The following is an 18,149-nucleotide window of genomic DNA, read 5'->3' as shown; positions in this document are numbered from 1 at the left end:
GAACATGTGTATTAAGTTTCAAGTTGATTGGACTTCAGCTTCATGAAAAACTACCTCGACCAAAAACTATAACCGGACGGAGGCACAGACCAGAAAATATAATGCCCCTCTACTATCGTAGGTGGGCATAAAAATATTTGGAAAAGGGTGATGCACAAAATTCAAAATACATGTAAATTATATTATCATCAATGCACATTTGTTTAAGTTAAGATTACATCTCAAATCAAATCTGTGAATAACAGATGCTTCAACAATATGTATTTGACTCAGTAAACAAGCAACACAATCAGTCTGTGCCAAAAACTATTTGAAGCACTAGCCCTATGGGCTAGTTAAAAAAAAATTACTAGCCCGAATTTATATGTACTGGACCGAATAAAATCTGTGTCACTGGTGAGGATCACGAAGTGATCAGAACCAGCTAGGGGGGTTTGGGGGCATGCCCCCCTTGAAAATTTTGGAATATTAGATGTAAAATCCTGCATTCTGAGGTTACATTTTTGTATCTGGAAGTGTATATAACTTTTCAAAAATATAGAGTTTTTTCTCCATGTAATATAAAAAATTCTACTTTCCTTAAAAAAAAACCTTCTCAAAACTGTTGACAAAACTGTTTAAGACTTTTTTCTTTGAATTTAAGACATACATGTAAAATAAATATATACATGTAGATATAAGCCCCTTGCCATCACATTTTGTAGAAATTAATTAAATTTCTCATTCAAATTTGACTTTGGAAGTTAAAGAGATCATCTTTTCTGATGCAGACCAAGAAAAGAAGAAAATCAATAAGTTAAAATTTTATTCTTCATATTTTTTCATATTATTTTTCAATTTGCTGAACAACTCCTGTTCAAATACAAATACAGATACAAATTTGACTCCTTTTCCCTGCTCCTTACAGTAGCTACAAAACATAACTAGATTCTCCTACTTGAGCCAGGGTCAGGTACGACCGTCCGTCCAATGAGTTTTAAATTCCCGGACCCGTTTATCCTCATATTTTTTTTAGCCTCCGTAACTTGGTCGGACTTGCGAGACGGCCTTTTTGGTGCCTTTCATGGTCTCGCACTTTCCGACAGTGAAGCCATGTATATTAAACGATGTTTGTGACCAAAATTATGTGTACTTTCGAAGTGAAAACAAAACTGGTTCCACTTCTTCATAAAATTAACGGTAACCAGTCACTGAAGTCGTCCTAATAACCAATCGTCTAAAATACACACGATGTCAAGCGGGCAGTTACGAATTAATATCTTCCGACGCAAAAATGTTCAATGTTTTTTTATTTTCTGTTATGATTATATTTTATTTAGTCTATTCAGCATAAATCAATCAATAATTAACAAAATTTGACATTTTCAAAACACGTGGTACTGACCGTTTTCGCGATTTTTTTTTATTTTGAACAATCGGTTATTAGGGAGACCGTCAAAACTGGTTTACGGAATTTTCGCAAGGAAGAGAGTATCAGTTTATTAATATCGATGGCGTTGGGTGACATTCTGCGTTAATATAACTTACGGTAACGATTAAAAAAGTGCACACAGATATGCACTAGACCGGTCGAACTATCGGCAGTGTACGTTAACTAGTCCAAGCTTATTTAAACTAGACACGGGCTTCAGGCTACCGCTTAACGTCGCAGACTGCACAATCGAAGCCATGATAGTATGAATACAATCATAACAATACCTGGTTTATGATCATATTACACATTTCTTGTAATAAGACAATAATCCTCGCTGGAGTGTTGTAGTATTGTGAATGTGTCCATATGAGACAGACAGTATGCATTAATGGTGCCAAGTAGGGCTCACATTCATCAAATTCTGCCTGTTCAAAATCTTCAAACTGATGTCTTATTGGTCTAAGGTACATGTTGATGTCTCTAGCTTCTTCCAAAGCTGAAAGGAAAAAGAAATCAAAGCATTGTCAGTGTTGTCATCCAGCCATTTTTAAGCTACACTTAGACATTTTTTTTAGTCTCATATCAATATTTGTTACTTAAAACTAGCTTTTGTAAGACATTAAGAGACAACCTACACAACTTCAGTAATTTTAGCCAAAAATTTCTTGTGTTTAAAATATAAAGTCTCAGGTGCATAGCTCCCTGTACAACAACAAGCAGTTGCATGCACATTGGTATGCTGAAAAAAAATGGGCACCAAAAAATTTGAATGAAATGTCTAAAGCAAACACAATATGTCATATATATATATGTCATATATGCGGTCATTTTTTAATTGATGAAATGACATTAAATTATAAAGGCATTTGGATTTAAAAATGAATGTTATATTTACATTGAGCTTGAGAGATCATGGAGATGACAAAGCTATTAAAAGATTTGAAATTATTATGGCTCTTGTAGTTTCAGAGCACATTTTACAGAGCATGGTGTTTCTGTTGTAATACAGTCAAACCTGAGTAAACTGGACCCTGAATAAACCAGTTTCCTGTCCATTCCAAATGAAAATTAAAGTCCCATTTTTTTTCCCTTCAAAGTCTTTGTTAAAATACCCTTTGTAAACCAGCCCTGTGTATTCCGAATTCTGGTCTTATTACGCAGTCCCAATACCTTTAATCAAATCAATTATTACCTGTCACAAGAGTGCACACGCTGAAATGTCTCGCCTTCTTTACTAATCATTGATATTATGTTGATAGCCCTAAGTATAAAGCTTTATTACAACTGTCTCATAAACTTAACATTAACCAAGATAACTAAACAAAGACCAATGAACCATGAAAATGAGGTCAAGGTCAGATGAACCATGCCAGGCAGACATGTACAGCTAACAATGCTTCTATACAATATATATAGTTGACCTATTACTTATAAATAGACCAAAACACAAAAAATTAACACTGTGCAATGAACCGTGAAAATGAGGTCATGGTCAAAAGAAACCTGCTCTACTGACATAAAGATCATAAAATATTTCCATACACCAAATATAGTTGACCTATGGCATATAGTATTAGATAAATAGACCAAAACTCAAAAACTTAACTTTGACCACTGAACCATGAAAATGAGGTCAAGGTCACATGACATCTGCCCGCTAGACATGTACACCTTACAATCATTCCATACAACAAATATAGTAGACCTATTGCATATAGTATGAAAAAAACAGACCAAAACACAAAAATTTAACTAAAACCACTGAACCATGAAAATGAGGTCAAGGTCACATGACATCTGCCCGCTAGACATGTACACCTTACAATCATTCAATACAACAAATACAGTAGACCTATTGCATATAGTATGAAAAAAACAGACCAAAACACAAAAATTTAACTATAACCACTGAACCATGAAAATGAGGTCAAGGTCAGATGACACCTGCCAGTTGGACATGTACACCTTACAGTCCTTCCATACACCGAATATACAAGCCCTATTGCTTATAGTATCTGAGATACGGACTTGACCACCAAAACTTAACCTTGTTCACTGATCCATGAAATGAGGTCGAGGTCAAGTGAAAACTGTCTGACAGACATGAGGACCTTGCAAGGTACGCACATATCAAATATAGTTATCCTATTACTTATCATAAGAGAGAATTCAACATTACAAAAAATCTGAACTTTTTTTTCAAGTGGTCACTGAACCATGAAAATGAGGTCAAGGACATTGGACATGTGACTGACGGAAACTTCGTAACATGAGGCATCTATATACAAAGTATGAAGCATCCAGGTCTTCCACCTTCTAAAATATAAAGCTTTTAAGAAGTTAGCGAACACCGCCGCCGGATCACTATCCCTATGTCGAGCTTTCTGCAACAAAAGTTGCAGGCTCGACAAAAACCGGTTTGTCTAATTAATTTCAAATGATAAATATGCAATCAAAACATATTTGTTAATACAATATGGCTTTTCAGAATTATCAATTAGCCAGGTGTTAAAATGTGAACTTACAATCGTACAGTAGTGATTATTAAAACACTATAAACATGTGAAATAAACTAAAAGACATGCCGAATATATCTCGGATTGAACTTTAATTGTAACTTGAATTATTTTTTTTCAAATCGAGGAGTAAGAAATTTACATCATGTTTGCAAAATCCTGTGTTCCCTGTTGTAAACACCTAAACCAATGAAGAACACCTGGATAACAACAATCAATGGGCATTGTACACTGAATGACAATGTTTCAATGGTGATGAAATTTTGTTTAATAATATTCTGGCTTTTTAATCAGTCGTACCGACGTTGGAAATTAATGATCATGGAAGAAATCAAAGAGCAGATTGCTCTGAGGGATATGATTGCCACTGTTTTCATTGATACATGTATTAGTATTTTCAAAAACAATTCAACTGCATGTGTAAAAAGCTCGTAAAATGTGATTTACGTAATCTGAATAGTTATTCAACTTTAAAAATAGCCAACCCTTGATATAAGTGTATGAACAATGTACTTATTGTGTTTTATTTTTGTACTATCAATTCCAAGTTTACTTTCCACAGCAGTCACTGAGAGTGAGAGAAGGTATTTCACTTTGTACCTTATCAGGTCTATTTTCCTACGTGAATTCTAGGTGGAACCTCATTCCTAACTCTTAAAATATTTAATTTCCTTTGGGTCAGTGGGCATGACTCCTTTCCGTACACATTCCTCTGTTTAAATTGTGATCGGTTTTAATATAATACGATGTCTATCTACAGAACAAGTTAATTTTTCTCGACGTATAGTCTTTTGATGAAAGTTACTTACGGAAGGGAGACAACTCCAAGCAATAACATGAAAGACTCCATTTTGGCTGAAGGGGTGTTCTAGTTACACCTTTACGTTGTGGACTACATTTATTTTAATTTAAATGATGCATATGATTTAAAATTATGCAACAACAATAACCCTCAATAGCAGACAGAAATAGAAAATATCTCGTGAGTTTTAAATTAATCAATGGAGTGGGAAATCCAGAGCAACCATTCAATCTGATACCCCTTCAGGTCAAGAAAACTATAGGCATGCGCATACTTACCTAAACAAACCCTAGACTTGTGATTTGTAGTAAGGACGTATATTAAATGTTAATTAAACAACCTCCATTTCTTCATGGAAGTACAATATCAAATATCAGTTTCATAACGGTAACATATAAGAAAAATCCACTTCAGTTCTTATATATGACAGAAATAGATTTATCGATGGGAATTCAGAGAACTCTCGCATGGTATCAAAACTGGGGAATTCCCTCTGACGTGTTTTTAAATCTATAAAAACACTAAATATAAATCCTGCTTAATTCTGATTTTCAGTGTTGTTAAAAGCACGCATACAAGTCAAGGGAAATATCGAAACATGAAGATTATGAGAAGAACATTAAAGGACAGTTGTTTAAATTCAATTCTTTGGTTTTTATACCATTTAAAGTAAGACAATCTCAAGAATCTGAGATGTTCCTTGATGTTTAGAATAAAATGGTTGACGTGAGGGCATGGCCAGTGAGTCAATGGTATAAGTCTACAGATTGCTTAAAAGCAATCGTATCCCAAAAACAAAACTCTTTTGTCTCAACCCAAACAACGTGAGTATAATAATGCAATTGAAAACAATGAAAAACAAAGTAAACAAGAAATTAATAAGTCGGAGACTGATGCTTTTGAGGTCTCTTTGACATACAAGAATATGTAAAACACAGTTAAAATATGCCGAGGCGATGAAGTCAACAGACCACGAGAGCCAATCTGTAAAACACCCTCCAAACACACCAAAACAGTATTGGAAAGCTTTATTATATTTTGCGTTTATAGACCAGATCATAATGTGATATTATTTCATCTTAAAATTCCAGTTCAAGTTTTAAAAAGCAAAGGACAAGTGAAAGATTTTTTCTTTTAAACAACAACTACTGGTAGATCCTTATACAAGCTTGAGAAATTTTTTATATCCTTACCTGCAATTACATCCCTAAATATATCTTTAAATACTGGATAATAACTGCTTTTTATCTTTTCTAAGAGCTCTGCCATCTTTCTAACTTTTGGTTCTTTCAGCTAAAAATGTAACATCCATAAGAATTTAATGTATGTTTAGTCAGTTTAAATCTTACATGAACATATTTGGATTTTAGAATCTGAATCATGTCTTTATACTGGTATTGGATTGATTTTTTTTAAATACCAACATATCCAATAGATCATCTTTCAAACTCATTATTACAAACGACTATTGTTTTTGACTCAGTAAGGTGCAACAGAATTTCATTTCAAGTTGTGATTTAAAAATATGCATTTTATGTGTACACATCATGACATGTTTTGGGTTTGAATTTGTTTATTTGAAGCTAGAGAGAACAGCTGGTGTTAGCTGATCTCTAAAGTTGTCAACAGTGGTGGTTTCAATTACAGTTTGTGGTAGTAAGTTCAATTGAATAATCGTTGGCAGGAGGTTGCCCATTTGTATGTTTCCTTGGAAGTTTGGATGTGTCTGTATGTCTGAGTATGGTTTTGTCTTGTTCTACTGTCTGTTTTATCAAGAATATGGGATGGAATGGCTACAAGACAGTGTATTACTTTATAAAATAAAAGAAGTCTGGTTTTTAAGAGTCTCACATTTCAAAAATTGAATCCCAGATTGTATCTAAATGTTATCTGCAAAATCAACAAAGTTTCTTATTGATAAAATATGGAAAAATGACAAACAATAGTTTCCAAATTTTGCATCGGACAATATTTCTTAATCACAAAAAGCTTCTGGCATAGTTTTATAAAATTCTAGGTACTTTTGTCAAAGTAATAAATCTCTGAAAGAACAAAAGAAACCCCAGGCAATATCAGAATATTCAAAACAACTAAGTCTAACCTGATCATAAATACATTCTAAGTTTGTTGCCTTAGTTTTCCAGAACTCTATCTCAACAAATGGTGTTGGATTAAGACCTTCCAGGAGAGGTTGAGCTGAATCTCTCTTTAAAACATCTCTTATCTGGTGTGTCCAATCAATGACCATGGATTCAATAGAGTGAATCAGTAATCTATCAGACTCAATTCTGTTTAATAAAACAAAAGGAAATGAAATATTTCATTCATGTTCTGTAAAATTTGGTATTATTAAAGGAAAAATTCGCAAAAAAATAAAAATTTGATATTATGTTCATCCTCAATAAATAAGCATATTCTCAAAACATTAAAGCTTTATTCCTCTAGATAAGTGAGCTATTAGATTTAAAAATTGATTCTAAATTCTGGGCAAGACGCCATCTTGAAAACTAATCACCACGGATATCTATTTACCACAAAGTCCTAGTACAAGGCATGACATGTCCGTTAATCGGTGTTAATATGACTTGTCAAGCTGATGGATTTTCTTCCAGACCAAGTAATGGAAGCCAAAGAAGTCTACATAGTTTCCAAGATCATCAAATCAAGTAATGCTTCACTAAGATTGATCAGAATATTTAAAAAATACTTTACAACACATCATAATTTTTTAAGAGGTTAGGCCAAAAATAAATAATTGTTTGTTTCCCCAAACCCGACCCTATCAAGTCAGGTGTGGGTAGGTAGGTAGGTAAATTATTTTATTTTTTTGGTAAATTTGTTTTTTTTGGTTCTTGTAAATAGGAAATTACAAACCATCATTTTAGGGCAGTACTTTAAATTCTAGGGTATATTAAGCTATCAGTTTCCTCATGTCAGATTTATTAAATAAAACTCTATGTATAATTTGAAATAGTTTATTAAATTCGGTTTCTTTTGGGTGATAATTTTCCAATAATGACACAGTCTCTGTTGCCCCCACAGCTGCACAGAATGCACATATATCGGGCTGTGCCACGGTAGTCATAATACGGAAATTCCACATGTGTATCACAGTCTATCTGAAGGTGCATATTCACCACACCTTCAACAGCATCACCTGAAATAAAGGACAACAGAGATCTTTAATAAATAAAATGTCTAAAATACTGAGCCGTTTGTTTATTATATTAAGCAGTATAATATGTCAGAAATCTGTCCAAGTTCAACGTCAGAGAGTGTACTAGTAGAATGAAGTTATGCCGTTCATTGAAGTATGCAATTTTCCACTGAAAGAAGGATTTGAACATTGAAACCATATCAAACACTGAATTACTTAATGAAACATGCATATAAAATATAATCAACTGAGAGTATGTTAACAGAGGAGAATTTAGGGGTAGGGCCCCCTTCTGGGGAAAGAATTGGGTTGCTTATATAGGGAATCAGGGAAGTGGGCCCCTCTTGGGCAGTCAGTGGGCCCCCACTTACGAAAATTTCTGGATCCGCGACTGGTTAAATGTGGAAATTTCATTCAATGTTGGGTCACAAAATCATGCTATGCAAGACCATGTTATTATACATTAATATTGTTATATATTAAAAATGATAAGAAAATCTTTTCGGGAATACCATAAAAGCAAACCTTCAGGTGTGAGAACAGATCCACAACAGAAGTCATACTTGGTTAGCAGTCTGTCAATACTCTGGATTCTCAAACAGTTACCATTGTGGCAGCCTTCTTCTTAGAGAAGTATGCATGGGCTGTCTGCTTTTACAAGACTAGTGTGGAGTGATCTGCTTTTATTTGGGACCAAATGATTAATTTAAATGAGGTCTCAGGTCAAATTAGTCAGGGCATAAGGAAATCATTAAGAAATTGATAGAGGGTTTGAAAATTTGCATGAAGAAAAAGAATGCAAACAAAGGTGGGTAGACTCTCCTTATCCTAAAAAAGTCTACCTTTGCTTGCAAGAAATAGATGTTGGAACAGTCATTTATAATGCATACCTGTTAACTTGTAAATAGCTTCTTCTTTTTGCTTAGAAAGTTTGTTGACAGCTTGACTGTCTCCCATCATTTTGTCAAAGGTATTGACAACATTTGAGGAGGATCCTTCTTTTTCTGTAGAGGTCCCATCAATATTAATGTCAATGAAAAATTTCAAACACTTAAATAGGTATAGGAAGATGTGGTATGAGTGCCAATGAGACAACTCTCCATCCAAATAAAAATTTATAAAGGTAAACAATTATAGGGTAAGGTACGGCCTTCAACACGGAGACTTGGCTCACACCAAACAAGCTATAAAGGCTCATAGAAAGGGCCCCAAAATTACAAGTGTAAAACCATTCAAAGGGGAAAAACAACGGTCTTATCTATATAAAAACTAGAGGCTCTCAAGAGCCTGTGTCGCTCACCTTGGTCTATGTGCATATTAAACAATGGACACAGATAAATTCATGACATAATTGTGTTTTGGTGATGGTGATGTGTTTATAGAATTTACTTTACTGAACATTCTTGTTAACATTATCTCTATCTATAATGAACTTGGCCCAGTAATTACAGAGGAAAATATTTTCTAAAAATTTATGAAAAATGCTAAAAATTATTTATAAAGGGCAATAACTCCTTAAGGGGTCAATTGACTATTTTGGTTATGAAAAACTTATTTGTAAATCTTGTTTTGCTGAACATTATTGCTGTTTACAGTTTATCACTATCTATAATAATATTCAAGACAATAACAAAAAATGATGATTGTGGCCAAGTTTGTATTAATTTAGCCCAGTAGTTTCAGAGGAGAAGATTTTTGTAAAAGATTACTAAAATTTACGAAAAATGGTTAAAATTTGACTATAAAGGGCAATAACTCCTAAAGGGGTCAACTGACCATTTCGTTCATGTTGACGTATTTGTAAATCTTACTTTGCTGAACATTATTGCTGTTTACAGTTTATCTCTATGTATAATAATATTCAAGATAATAACCAAAAACAGTAAAATTTCCTTAAAAATACCAATTCAGGGGCAGCAACCCAACAACAGGTTGTCCGATTCATCTGAAAATTTCAGGACAGATAGATCTTGACCTGATAAACACTTTTAACCCTGTCACATTTGCTCTAAATGCTTTGGTTTTTGAGTTATAAGCCAAAAACTGCATTTTACCCCCATGTTCTATTTTTAGCCATGGTGGCCATCTTGGTTGGTTGCCGGGTCACGCCACACATTTTTTAAACTAGATACCCCAAAGATGATTGTGGCCAAGTTTGGATTAATTTGGCCCAGTAGTTTCAGAGAAGAAGATTTTTGTAAAAGATTTCTAAGATTTACGAAAAATGGTCAAAAATTGACTATAAAGGTCAATAACTCCTAAAGGGGTCAACTGACCATTTTGGTCATGTTGACTTATTTGTATATCTAACTTTGCTGAACATTATTGCTGTTTACAGTTTATCTCTATCTATAATAATATTCAAGATAATAACCAAAAACAGCAAAAATTCCCTAAAATTCCCAATTCAGGGGCAGCAACCCAACAACGGTTTGTCGGATTCATCTGAAAATTTGAGGGCAGAAAGATCTTGACCTGATAAACAATTTTACCCCATGTCAGATTTGCTCTAAATGCTTTGGTTTTTGAGTTATAAGCCAAAAACTGCATTTTACCCCTATGTTCTATTTTTAGCCATGGCGGCCATCTTGGTTGGTTGGCCGGGTCACGCCACACATTTTTTAAACTAGATACCCCAATGATGATTGTGGTCAAGTTTGGATTAATTTGGCCCAGTAGTTTCAGAGGAGAAGATTTTTGTAAAAGTTAACGACGACGGACGACGACGACGGACGACGGACGACGGACGCCAAGTGATGGGAAAAGCTCACTTGGCCCTTTGGGCCAGGTGAGCTAAAAAACGAGAAACAAGAAACATGTATAAATTACATAAACAACAAGAATGTGTCCACAGTACACGGATGCCCCACTCGCACTATCATTTTCTATGTTTAGTGGACCGTGAAATTGGAATAAATTCTCTAATTTGGCATTAAAATTAGAATGATCTTATCAAAGGGAACATGTATACCAAGTTGCAAGTTGATTGGACTTCAACTTCATCAAAAACTACCTTGACCAAAAACTTTAACCTGAAATTTGCACTATCATTTTCTATGTTCAGTGAACCGTAAAATTGGGGTCAAAACTATAATTTGGCATTTAAATTAGAAAGATCATATCATAGGGCACATGTATACTAAGTTGCAAGTTGATTGGACTTCAACTTCATCAAAAACTACCTTGACCAAAAACTTTAACCTGAAGCGGGACAGACGGACGAACGGACGAACGGACGAACGAACAGACGGACGAACGGACGCACAGACCAGAAAACATAATGCCCCTCTACTATCGTAGGTGGGGCATAAAAAGTCTTTATTAAAGTCTAGTGCCAGTTTTATGTCATCACCGTAGTGTTGACTAAAATATTTCTGTAGAACCACTTTTTTTGGATACACGGATGTGTTTTTTGTCAAGAGCATCCTCCTCCGCCTCAGTCAATTTTAAATCTGCTATCACGTCCACATATGTCTTCAAATATTTCCTTCTTCGAAAATCTGCGCAACACATTTGTTACCAAGACTTTCTTAAAGTTTCCAGTCGAATAAACGGAAACAAAAACTGACAGGACGGTGTCTATGTAAATGTAAGAACAATCTAGAGAATATTGTTCTGAATATCGTAAAGACCCAAGACCACGTGGAAGAAGAAAGTCAAGTCGCGTCATCAAGGCGTTTTCAACAATGGCGATTACAAAGGCGCTTTGAAGAACAGCGTCTCCTTCTTATGTCTAATGTTTTTTACTTTTCCATTTCATAGGAGCACCGCACCACCACATGAATTTCGATAAAAAAAAAAAATTCTACACAAAATCGGCAATAAAATTATTCCAGTCGCGGCGATTTTTCTGGGTCAGTCGGGATTGGGGAAACAAACAATATTTTATTTTAGGCCTTAAATATTCAAAGTACAATTAAGGATTTGTATAGTAAGACAATACAAATCCTTGGTACAATACTGAGGTCAAGTTAAAAAGCTGTAAATGACATAAGATCGTACATAATCATTAATGGTTTTAGCTCGTCATTAAATTTACATTTTTGGCACCGAGATACAGTATCAAGTATTATATAGGAATTAAGCTATAATAATGTTATAGTAATCTCAATAAAGTGAAAAAAGTCCAGAGATACATATTATAAACTGAGATTTATTTCTTATGTAAAAGTTTTTTTAAATGCTTTTTTCTAATGTATATTTTTTGCTTATTTTGGGTTTTTACCTAACTTGACACACGTTCAAAAACTTGTCTTCTGGTAATCAGCCTGGCTTAATACCGGTAATTAATGGGGTATTGTAAATGTGACATATTCGGGTATTCTAACGGTCAACCTCCTGGCAGGCTTGTTTAATTTATTACACAATGAACAAGGTCAATGAATCACATGCGTGATTGGGAGTAAACCAGGTATGACAGGTAAAATTTATAAAATATACCATACCAATATAAACTTGTATGTGATATACAGCCTGTGTACAAAATTTTACAAAATTTAAGAGTGGTTGTAAGAATATGTATAGATTATCCCAATGTTATCTAATTTCAATTTTACTTTTATTTATATTTCAGCACCTATTCTTCCGTTTTTATATATAATTTTTGGTCCCGTTATTTCTTATAAGTAACTCATCCTGTTTATATTCTCACATATGTGACTTCATTTTCACTGTAGAAGGTATGTTTCAAAATGAATGCCATTTTTTTTAATAATTGTTCATTTATTTTACATGTGAAATAAGAATATCAACTAGTAAACTTCCGACTATATACAAATGCAGAATATACTGTGCAAGTTTGCTTTCTTCTAACGAGATAAAAGAACTGTAAACAAGAGGCTGTCACAATGACAGCAAACCGGATTTATTAACATTTATTTGTGTCCTGGCAATATCACAAGAACCATTATTCCTGAACGGTAAAAGTCAAAATCGTCATTATTAAACTTGACCTCTAATTTGTCATCAGTAACAACATATAAAAATTTCAAAAGCTTTGGTTGAATGGTTCATGCATAAATGCACGGACACGACTGGAAACTCCATTTTTCAATCTTTCAAGAACCATGACTCCTGAACGGTAAAAGTCAAAATCGTCATTATTGAACTTGACCTCCATTTTGTCATCCGTAACAACATATTAAAATTTGGGAAGCTTTGGTAGAACAGTTCATGCGTAAATGCACAGACCGACTGGAAACTCCATTTTTCAATCTTTCAAGAACCATAACTCCTGAACGGTAAAAGTTAAAATCACCATTATTGAACTTGACCTTCATTTAGTTGTCAGTAACAACATATTAAAATTTTAAAAGCTTTGGTTGAACGGTTCATGAGTTAATACATGGACAACATTTGATTGCCGCCCGCCTGGCCGACCGCCCGCCGTACATCCCCAAATCAATAACCGACATTTTTGTCACAAAAATCCGGTTAAAAACTGTCATAAAAAAGCAAGCACGTTCACATCAAAATAAAAAAATATGTGAGTAAAAGTTAACTGGAACAGCAAAATGAACAACCTTTGATTGCGAGTGTATTGGTAATAAATCAATGTATTTTCATAATATAGCTCCTTCCATAATCCAAATGATATCAGATAAAAGTAAAAATGTAATAAAGATCTTTCATTTGCTCATGGCTTTCAAATGCCTAAATTTAAGTTTTGCCTATTTAAGACAATTAAATTACTTTTGTAGTTTAGTAACTTCTTTGAATTTGAATAAAATAATAAGACCAAATATAATTAAACAATTCCACGACGATTCAATTGTATTAATTTTGTCAACACCTTGAAAATGTATCTTAAATCTGTGTATTAAACGCGACCTCCTGTCTTATAATCCACTGATCCTAATAGACAGTCACACCTGGCACGGTGTGCCCTAGAGGCAAAGCTAATTACCAATCTGCAAATCACATTTAACCTTCACAAGTATTGTCAAAGAATAATACACACATTGCATAAACCTAGTAATAGCGTAGATAGTAAAAGGTCAATAAGTGTTCACCTATATATTCTCTTACAATATCTTAACAGTTTAAAGTTTAATTCATTGACTTTATCAGTATGATATATTATATTACATATATCAAAGCAAAATAATAATAATAAAAATTTCTTGTACTGTCTACAAAAATAAATCGAAATAGATACAGGAAATATAGAAAAATAATCTCATGAATGTGTACAACTGCACGTCTGTGTGTTTTATTTTTTTATTATCGGATGGTTATTAGATATATAGCATTAGTAATCGGCGCACTTACAACTACATTAAAATATGATTAAAAACCAAGACTTTTAATGATTGTACATTGTATTTTAAATCCCAGCATGCAAAAACCAGGAGAAAACGTCAAGACCTACAGGAAGTTGTTAATATATTTTCATTAATTATTGAATCTATCCTTTATTACTGCACATATAGCGATGAAACTTTGTGAATATATATATTATGTCATAATGAACATATTTAAACCCTTAGTTAAAAATCGCAAATTTTTCCTTTATTATTATCAAAATGGTAAACTGCTTAACCTTTTGAGTTTGAACTATTGGTTAATTCATTGGATCTAGTTTTTTTTTCAATTTTGGTAAAATGCAATTCATTTTTTAATTATACTTATTTGTGTTAGAAATGCAAGCTATATCCGCTGAGACCAATCATTAATGTAAAATTGCAAATTAGTTTGTCTTTGATTATCATTTGGACACCTGAAACTTTTCTAAGCATCAGCGATGAAACCTGTTTTGAGAAGTAGAAAGAATACTAGTATTTTAGATTTTATTTCTCAGAACGGCATAGTAATTGCTCACCAATTTCGTTATTGAATGATTTCGGCTGGAAGGTTTGTTCAAATTGGAAAACCCAAACAAATATGTGATGTCTTGGACATGTTGTTTGCTTTCCTAATACACTGTGAATATTGTCCTTTTAGTTTTACTAATTTATAAGTCAGACAAACAAAAGCCTGAATTTATATGTAGAAACATGACAAATGATCACTTCCAAGACTTGCCTCCATTAACTAGAAATGTTATGCTGATGTGTCTGTGATGTTGAAAACCTAAAAAGAAATGCTTCAAAATAACATACCTTAATAAACATTGCAAACAGATACAAAACACACAAATATGCATCCTTGGCAGGAGACTGTGAAAGTATGTACATGTAAAGCTACAAACTTACTTTTGGTCATCAGCCTCTTCAATCTTTTCAGCACCAACAGGTAAAGGTAACAATGTTTTGCCTTTGGTCTGACCAGTTATAACATACACATCTGTTTTTAAAGTATGAACATGTCGTACAACATCGTCTGATACCACTTTGGGCCATGATTCATGATTCCTTTCATTTGATAACAATGGAAACAACACCTGCAATATTAAACATTTGTTTAAATATTTTCAACAAATTTAGATAACTGAATCCCCAAAAATGTAATCTATTAACTGAATCCCCAAAAATGTAATCTCTTATCAATCAATAACTAATATGGTATTAAACGCATTAGGGCTGTAAACCATTTAGGCTACAATGTATGTCTTCCCCACCCTAAAACATGGTTTTAGTGATTGGTATGCATTTTCTTTTGGTTTATCAATGGAAAAAGCCATTTCACATGTTTAAGTTTTGAACTGTCACATGATGCATATTGTCTTTAAATTATTTTTGTACTTGGGTTGCTGTCTAATTGAACCACAAATTCATGTTTGCATAGTCGCTAGATACCACATAGCAGGTTATTTTCGCTTGTGTAAAATTTTGGGGTTTTCATTGAATAAGGTATACAGGATATTTTGGCAGTACATATATAATGTACCTCTATACCTTTGCATGTGCACTTTTAAGTTGGCAGAATTAATTTGGGCAAATTTGTTACATCCACGAAAACAAGCAAAAATTTACACCACACTAAAATAACCGGCTGTACAGTAGTTCACTGGATATTCAATTTTCTTTTTACAAAATAACTACAGAAGCCCTTAGGAAATGGTATGCTAGCTGAACCTAATATCAATTTAAGTCAATAAACCTTGGATCAGTCATCCTTATTATCTAATAAGCATATAAAATAAATCAATTCATACAATTTCATATCATAAAAAAAATCTATTGGCTAATGATTCATGTGATTAGAATTTAGAAGCATCAAATTATCTTTGATTTGAATTCAAAACAATTATGATTGCATCATATTACATATCAGAGTCATGTTGGTTGAAATATGATTTGCCACTAATCTAACTTGGTTGAGTATGAGTTGGCAAAGTAATAAATTCAAAAACCATGATACTATTATTATATAAAAGTGTTTCTGCTTATAGTGAGTTATACATAAAAAGAAATTGGTTTATAATTACAAAAAAAAAACCTTTTTACATGGCTATGTGTAATCCCAAGATTGCTAGTTTTAGGTCCGTTCACGCCCAATATACTTTCACACCTCAAATGTTTGCCCCCTAGAAAGGTTCACAACCAATTTTTACTCAAATTCCTGTTGAATTATTAGACCTTTTTTTTTTTTAAATGTATTGAATTTTAAAATATAGCAATACACTAATCAAAACGTAGTTTTATGATTTATTCAGTACAATTTTGCCACAAGAAAAACATCAGAATCTCGCTATATTTTGAAATAATAAAAAAGAAAACTATTTACAGTGATACATACATTTCACTAAAATCGATTACAAAACTATTAATTAAACAGGAAACCAATCAGTCAAAAGGTAAACTGGACCCCTGTTGTGTTCACTTATCGCTACACTGACAACAGGTATGGCCTAAATCCCGTGGTCAGAATCCTGACCACGGGATTTGATAATTCGACGAGACTAGTACATCATGTGCTATGTTAATTATGTGTTATACTGATAGGAAATAAAACAAGAAATTAGCACATTTATAACCCTACTGAGTTCTTAAGGGAATAAAAGATACCGGCTCAGTTTGTCAAGAACATGTTAACACGCTCGTTGGTCATTTATCTGCGCTACTACCATGGGGTTAATTAACAGATACTTATTTATTTTGCGGCATCACAGTATTAACATTTGAGGTCAATTTCCTATCACTATAATTGGTCAATTTTATTAGCGAATCGTTGAATTTGTAAAACTCGTCCAATTAATGCCAATGTGACAATGGCACCAACCCGTTCCTTCGGTGCAAAGCTATAGATGGAACGGCGGACCAGTTTAGTCAAAAGGGTGCAAACATGTCTGGAGGGAACAGACTGGGTGCAAACATGTATGATGCAAACATTAGGGCGTGAAAGTGAAAGTGGACAAGAACCGTTAACGCATTTTAGGGCAAAAGGACCCAGATTTGAGATTGCTCTGTCAGGTCAAACTTCCAACGGTTGTTTTGCCAGACACTGAAACAGATTTTGGACGTCAGAGAAATCCGGACTATAGGCCAAGTGGCATAAGATATACATGGAAGAGATACCTCATCTACAAAGGCTGATAACTGTTCTAAAGGAGAATATGATATATCTCCATACAAAAGGTTATTTCTCAGGTTTGCATCTTTTCCAAGGCTTTCCTTGTTTTTCTTCACAAAATAGCAAGCCTTTCCTCTTGGTTTTCCGGGAAATTCAACCAGCGCATTTAGTGCACCAGAAGGCTGGGCAATGACTAATATTCTGTTGTCTGCTTTGTCAAAGAAATCTATGAACAATTGTTTTGTTTCTTCCAAACTGAACAATTTGGAAATTTTGTCAGGCTTGATGTTTAAAGACTTTAAAGCATATTCCGCTTGGAATTCTATGCGAACATCGTTCAGGCCGAGATCTTTAACAGACATGACTATAATTTTTCAGTCACTATCTGTCGCTTTCTAATTTTGACGGGCTTTCCACTTATTCATTTCTTTTCCACATTCGTTTAACCCGCGTTCATTTCTGTCGTCTGCTATTGTAGGTGGCGCTATGGGTGGAACCTAAAGAATGTGCAATGAATCTGGGATCGTGCCAGAGAACGCAGGATAAAAAAAAGAAATATATAAATAATATAGCCGATAAAAAACACTTTTTTTTATTCTAAAAGAAATGAGATTGGAATTGAAATCCTTGAAAAATATCAATATGTGGGGTGTTTTTTTTTTTTTAAATAAATGATGGGAAGGTCTAAAACGCGGAAGTGAAAAATGGGTGTATTATAACTAATATCTCTGGAACCGCTAAAGCTAAATTAATAAATAAAACTGATTTTGAAAGCTAATATCATAGTCTTTAAGATAAAATTTTTAA

General features: G+C 33.6%; 1 protein-coding gene across 1 annotated transcript in view; it reads right to left on the bottom strand.

Annotated features, from left to right (window-relative positions):
- The window catches only part of LOC143063304 (dynein beta chain, ciliary-like), a 99,420-nt gene extending 81,616 nt beyond the window's left edge, over positions 1 to 17,804 (bottom strand). The window contains exons 1-5 of the mRNA XM_076235364.1: positions 17,348 to 17,804; positions 15,083 to 15,270; positions 6,834 to 7,020; positions 5,926 to 6,025; positions 1,699 to 1,910 (exon numbers count right to left, since the gene is read on the bottom strand). Of these exons, the coding sequence (XP_076091479.1) occupies positions 1,699 to 1,910; positions 5,926 to 6,025; positions 6,834 to 7,020; positions 15,083 to 15,270; positions 17,348 to 17,704 (1,044 nt within the window). The 5' untranslated portion in view covers positions 17,705 to 17,804. The remainder of the gene's footprint in view (positions 1 to 1,698; positions 1,911 to 5,925; positions 6,026 to 6,833; positions 7,021 to 15,082; positions 15,271 to 17,347) is intronic.
- Positions 17,805 to 18,149: the final 345 nt, after the last annotated feature.

The sequence above is a fragment of the Mytilus galloprovincialis genome, chromosome 2, assembly GCF_965363235.1.
Source record: "Mytilus galloprovincialis chromosome 2, xbMytGall1.hap1.1, whole genome shotgun sequence".
Taxonomy (NCBI): Eukaryota; Metazoa; Mollusca; class Bivalvia; order Mytilida; family Mytilidae; genus Mytilus; species Mytilus galloprovincialis.
The sequence above is the reverse complement of the archived record's forward strand: the minus strand, read 5'-3'. Positions and strand labels throughout refer to the sequence as shown.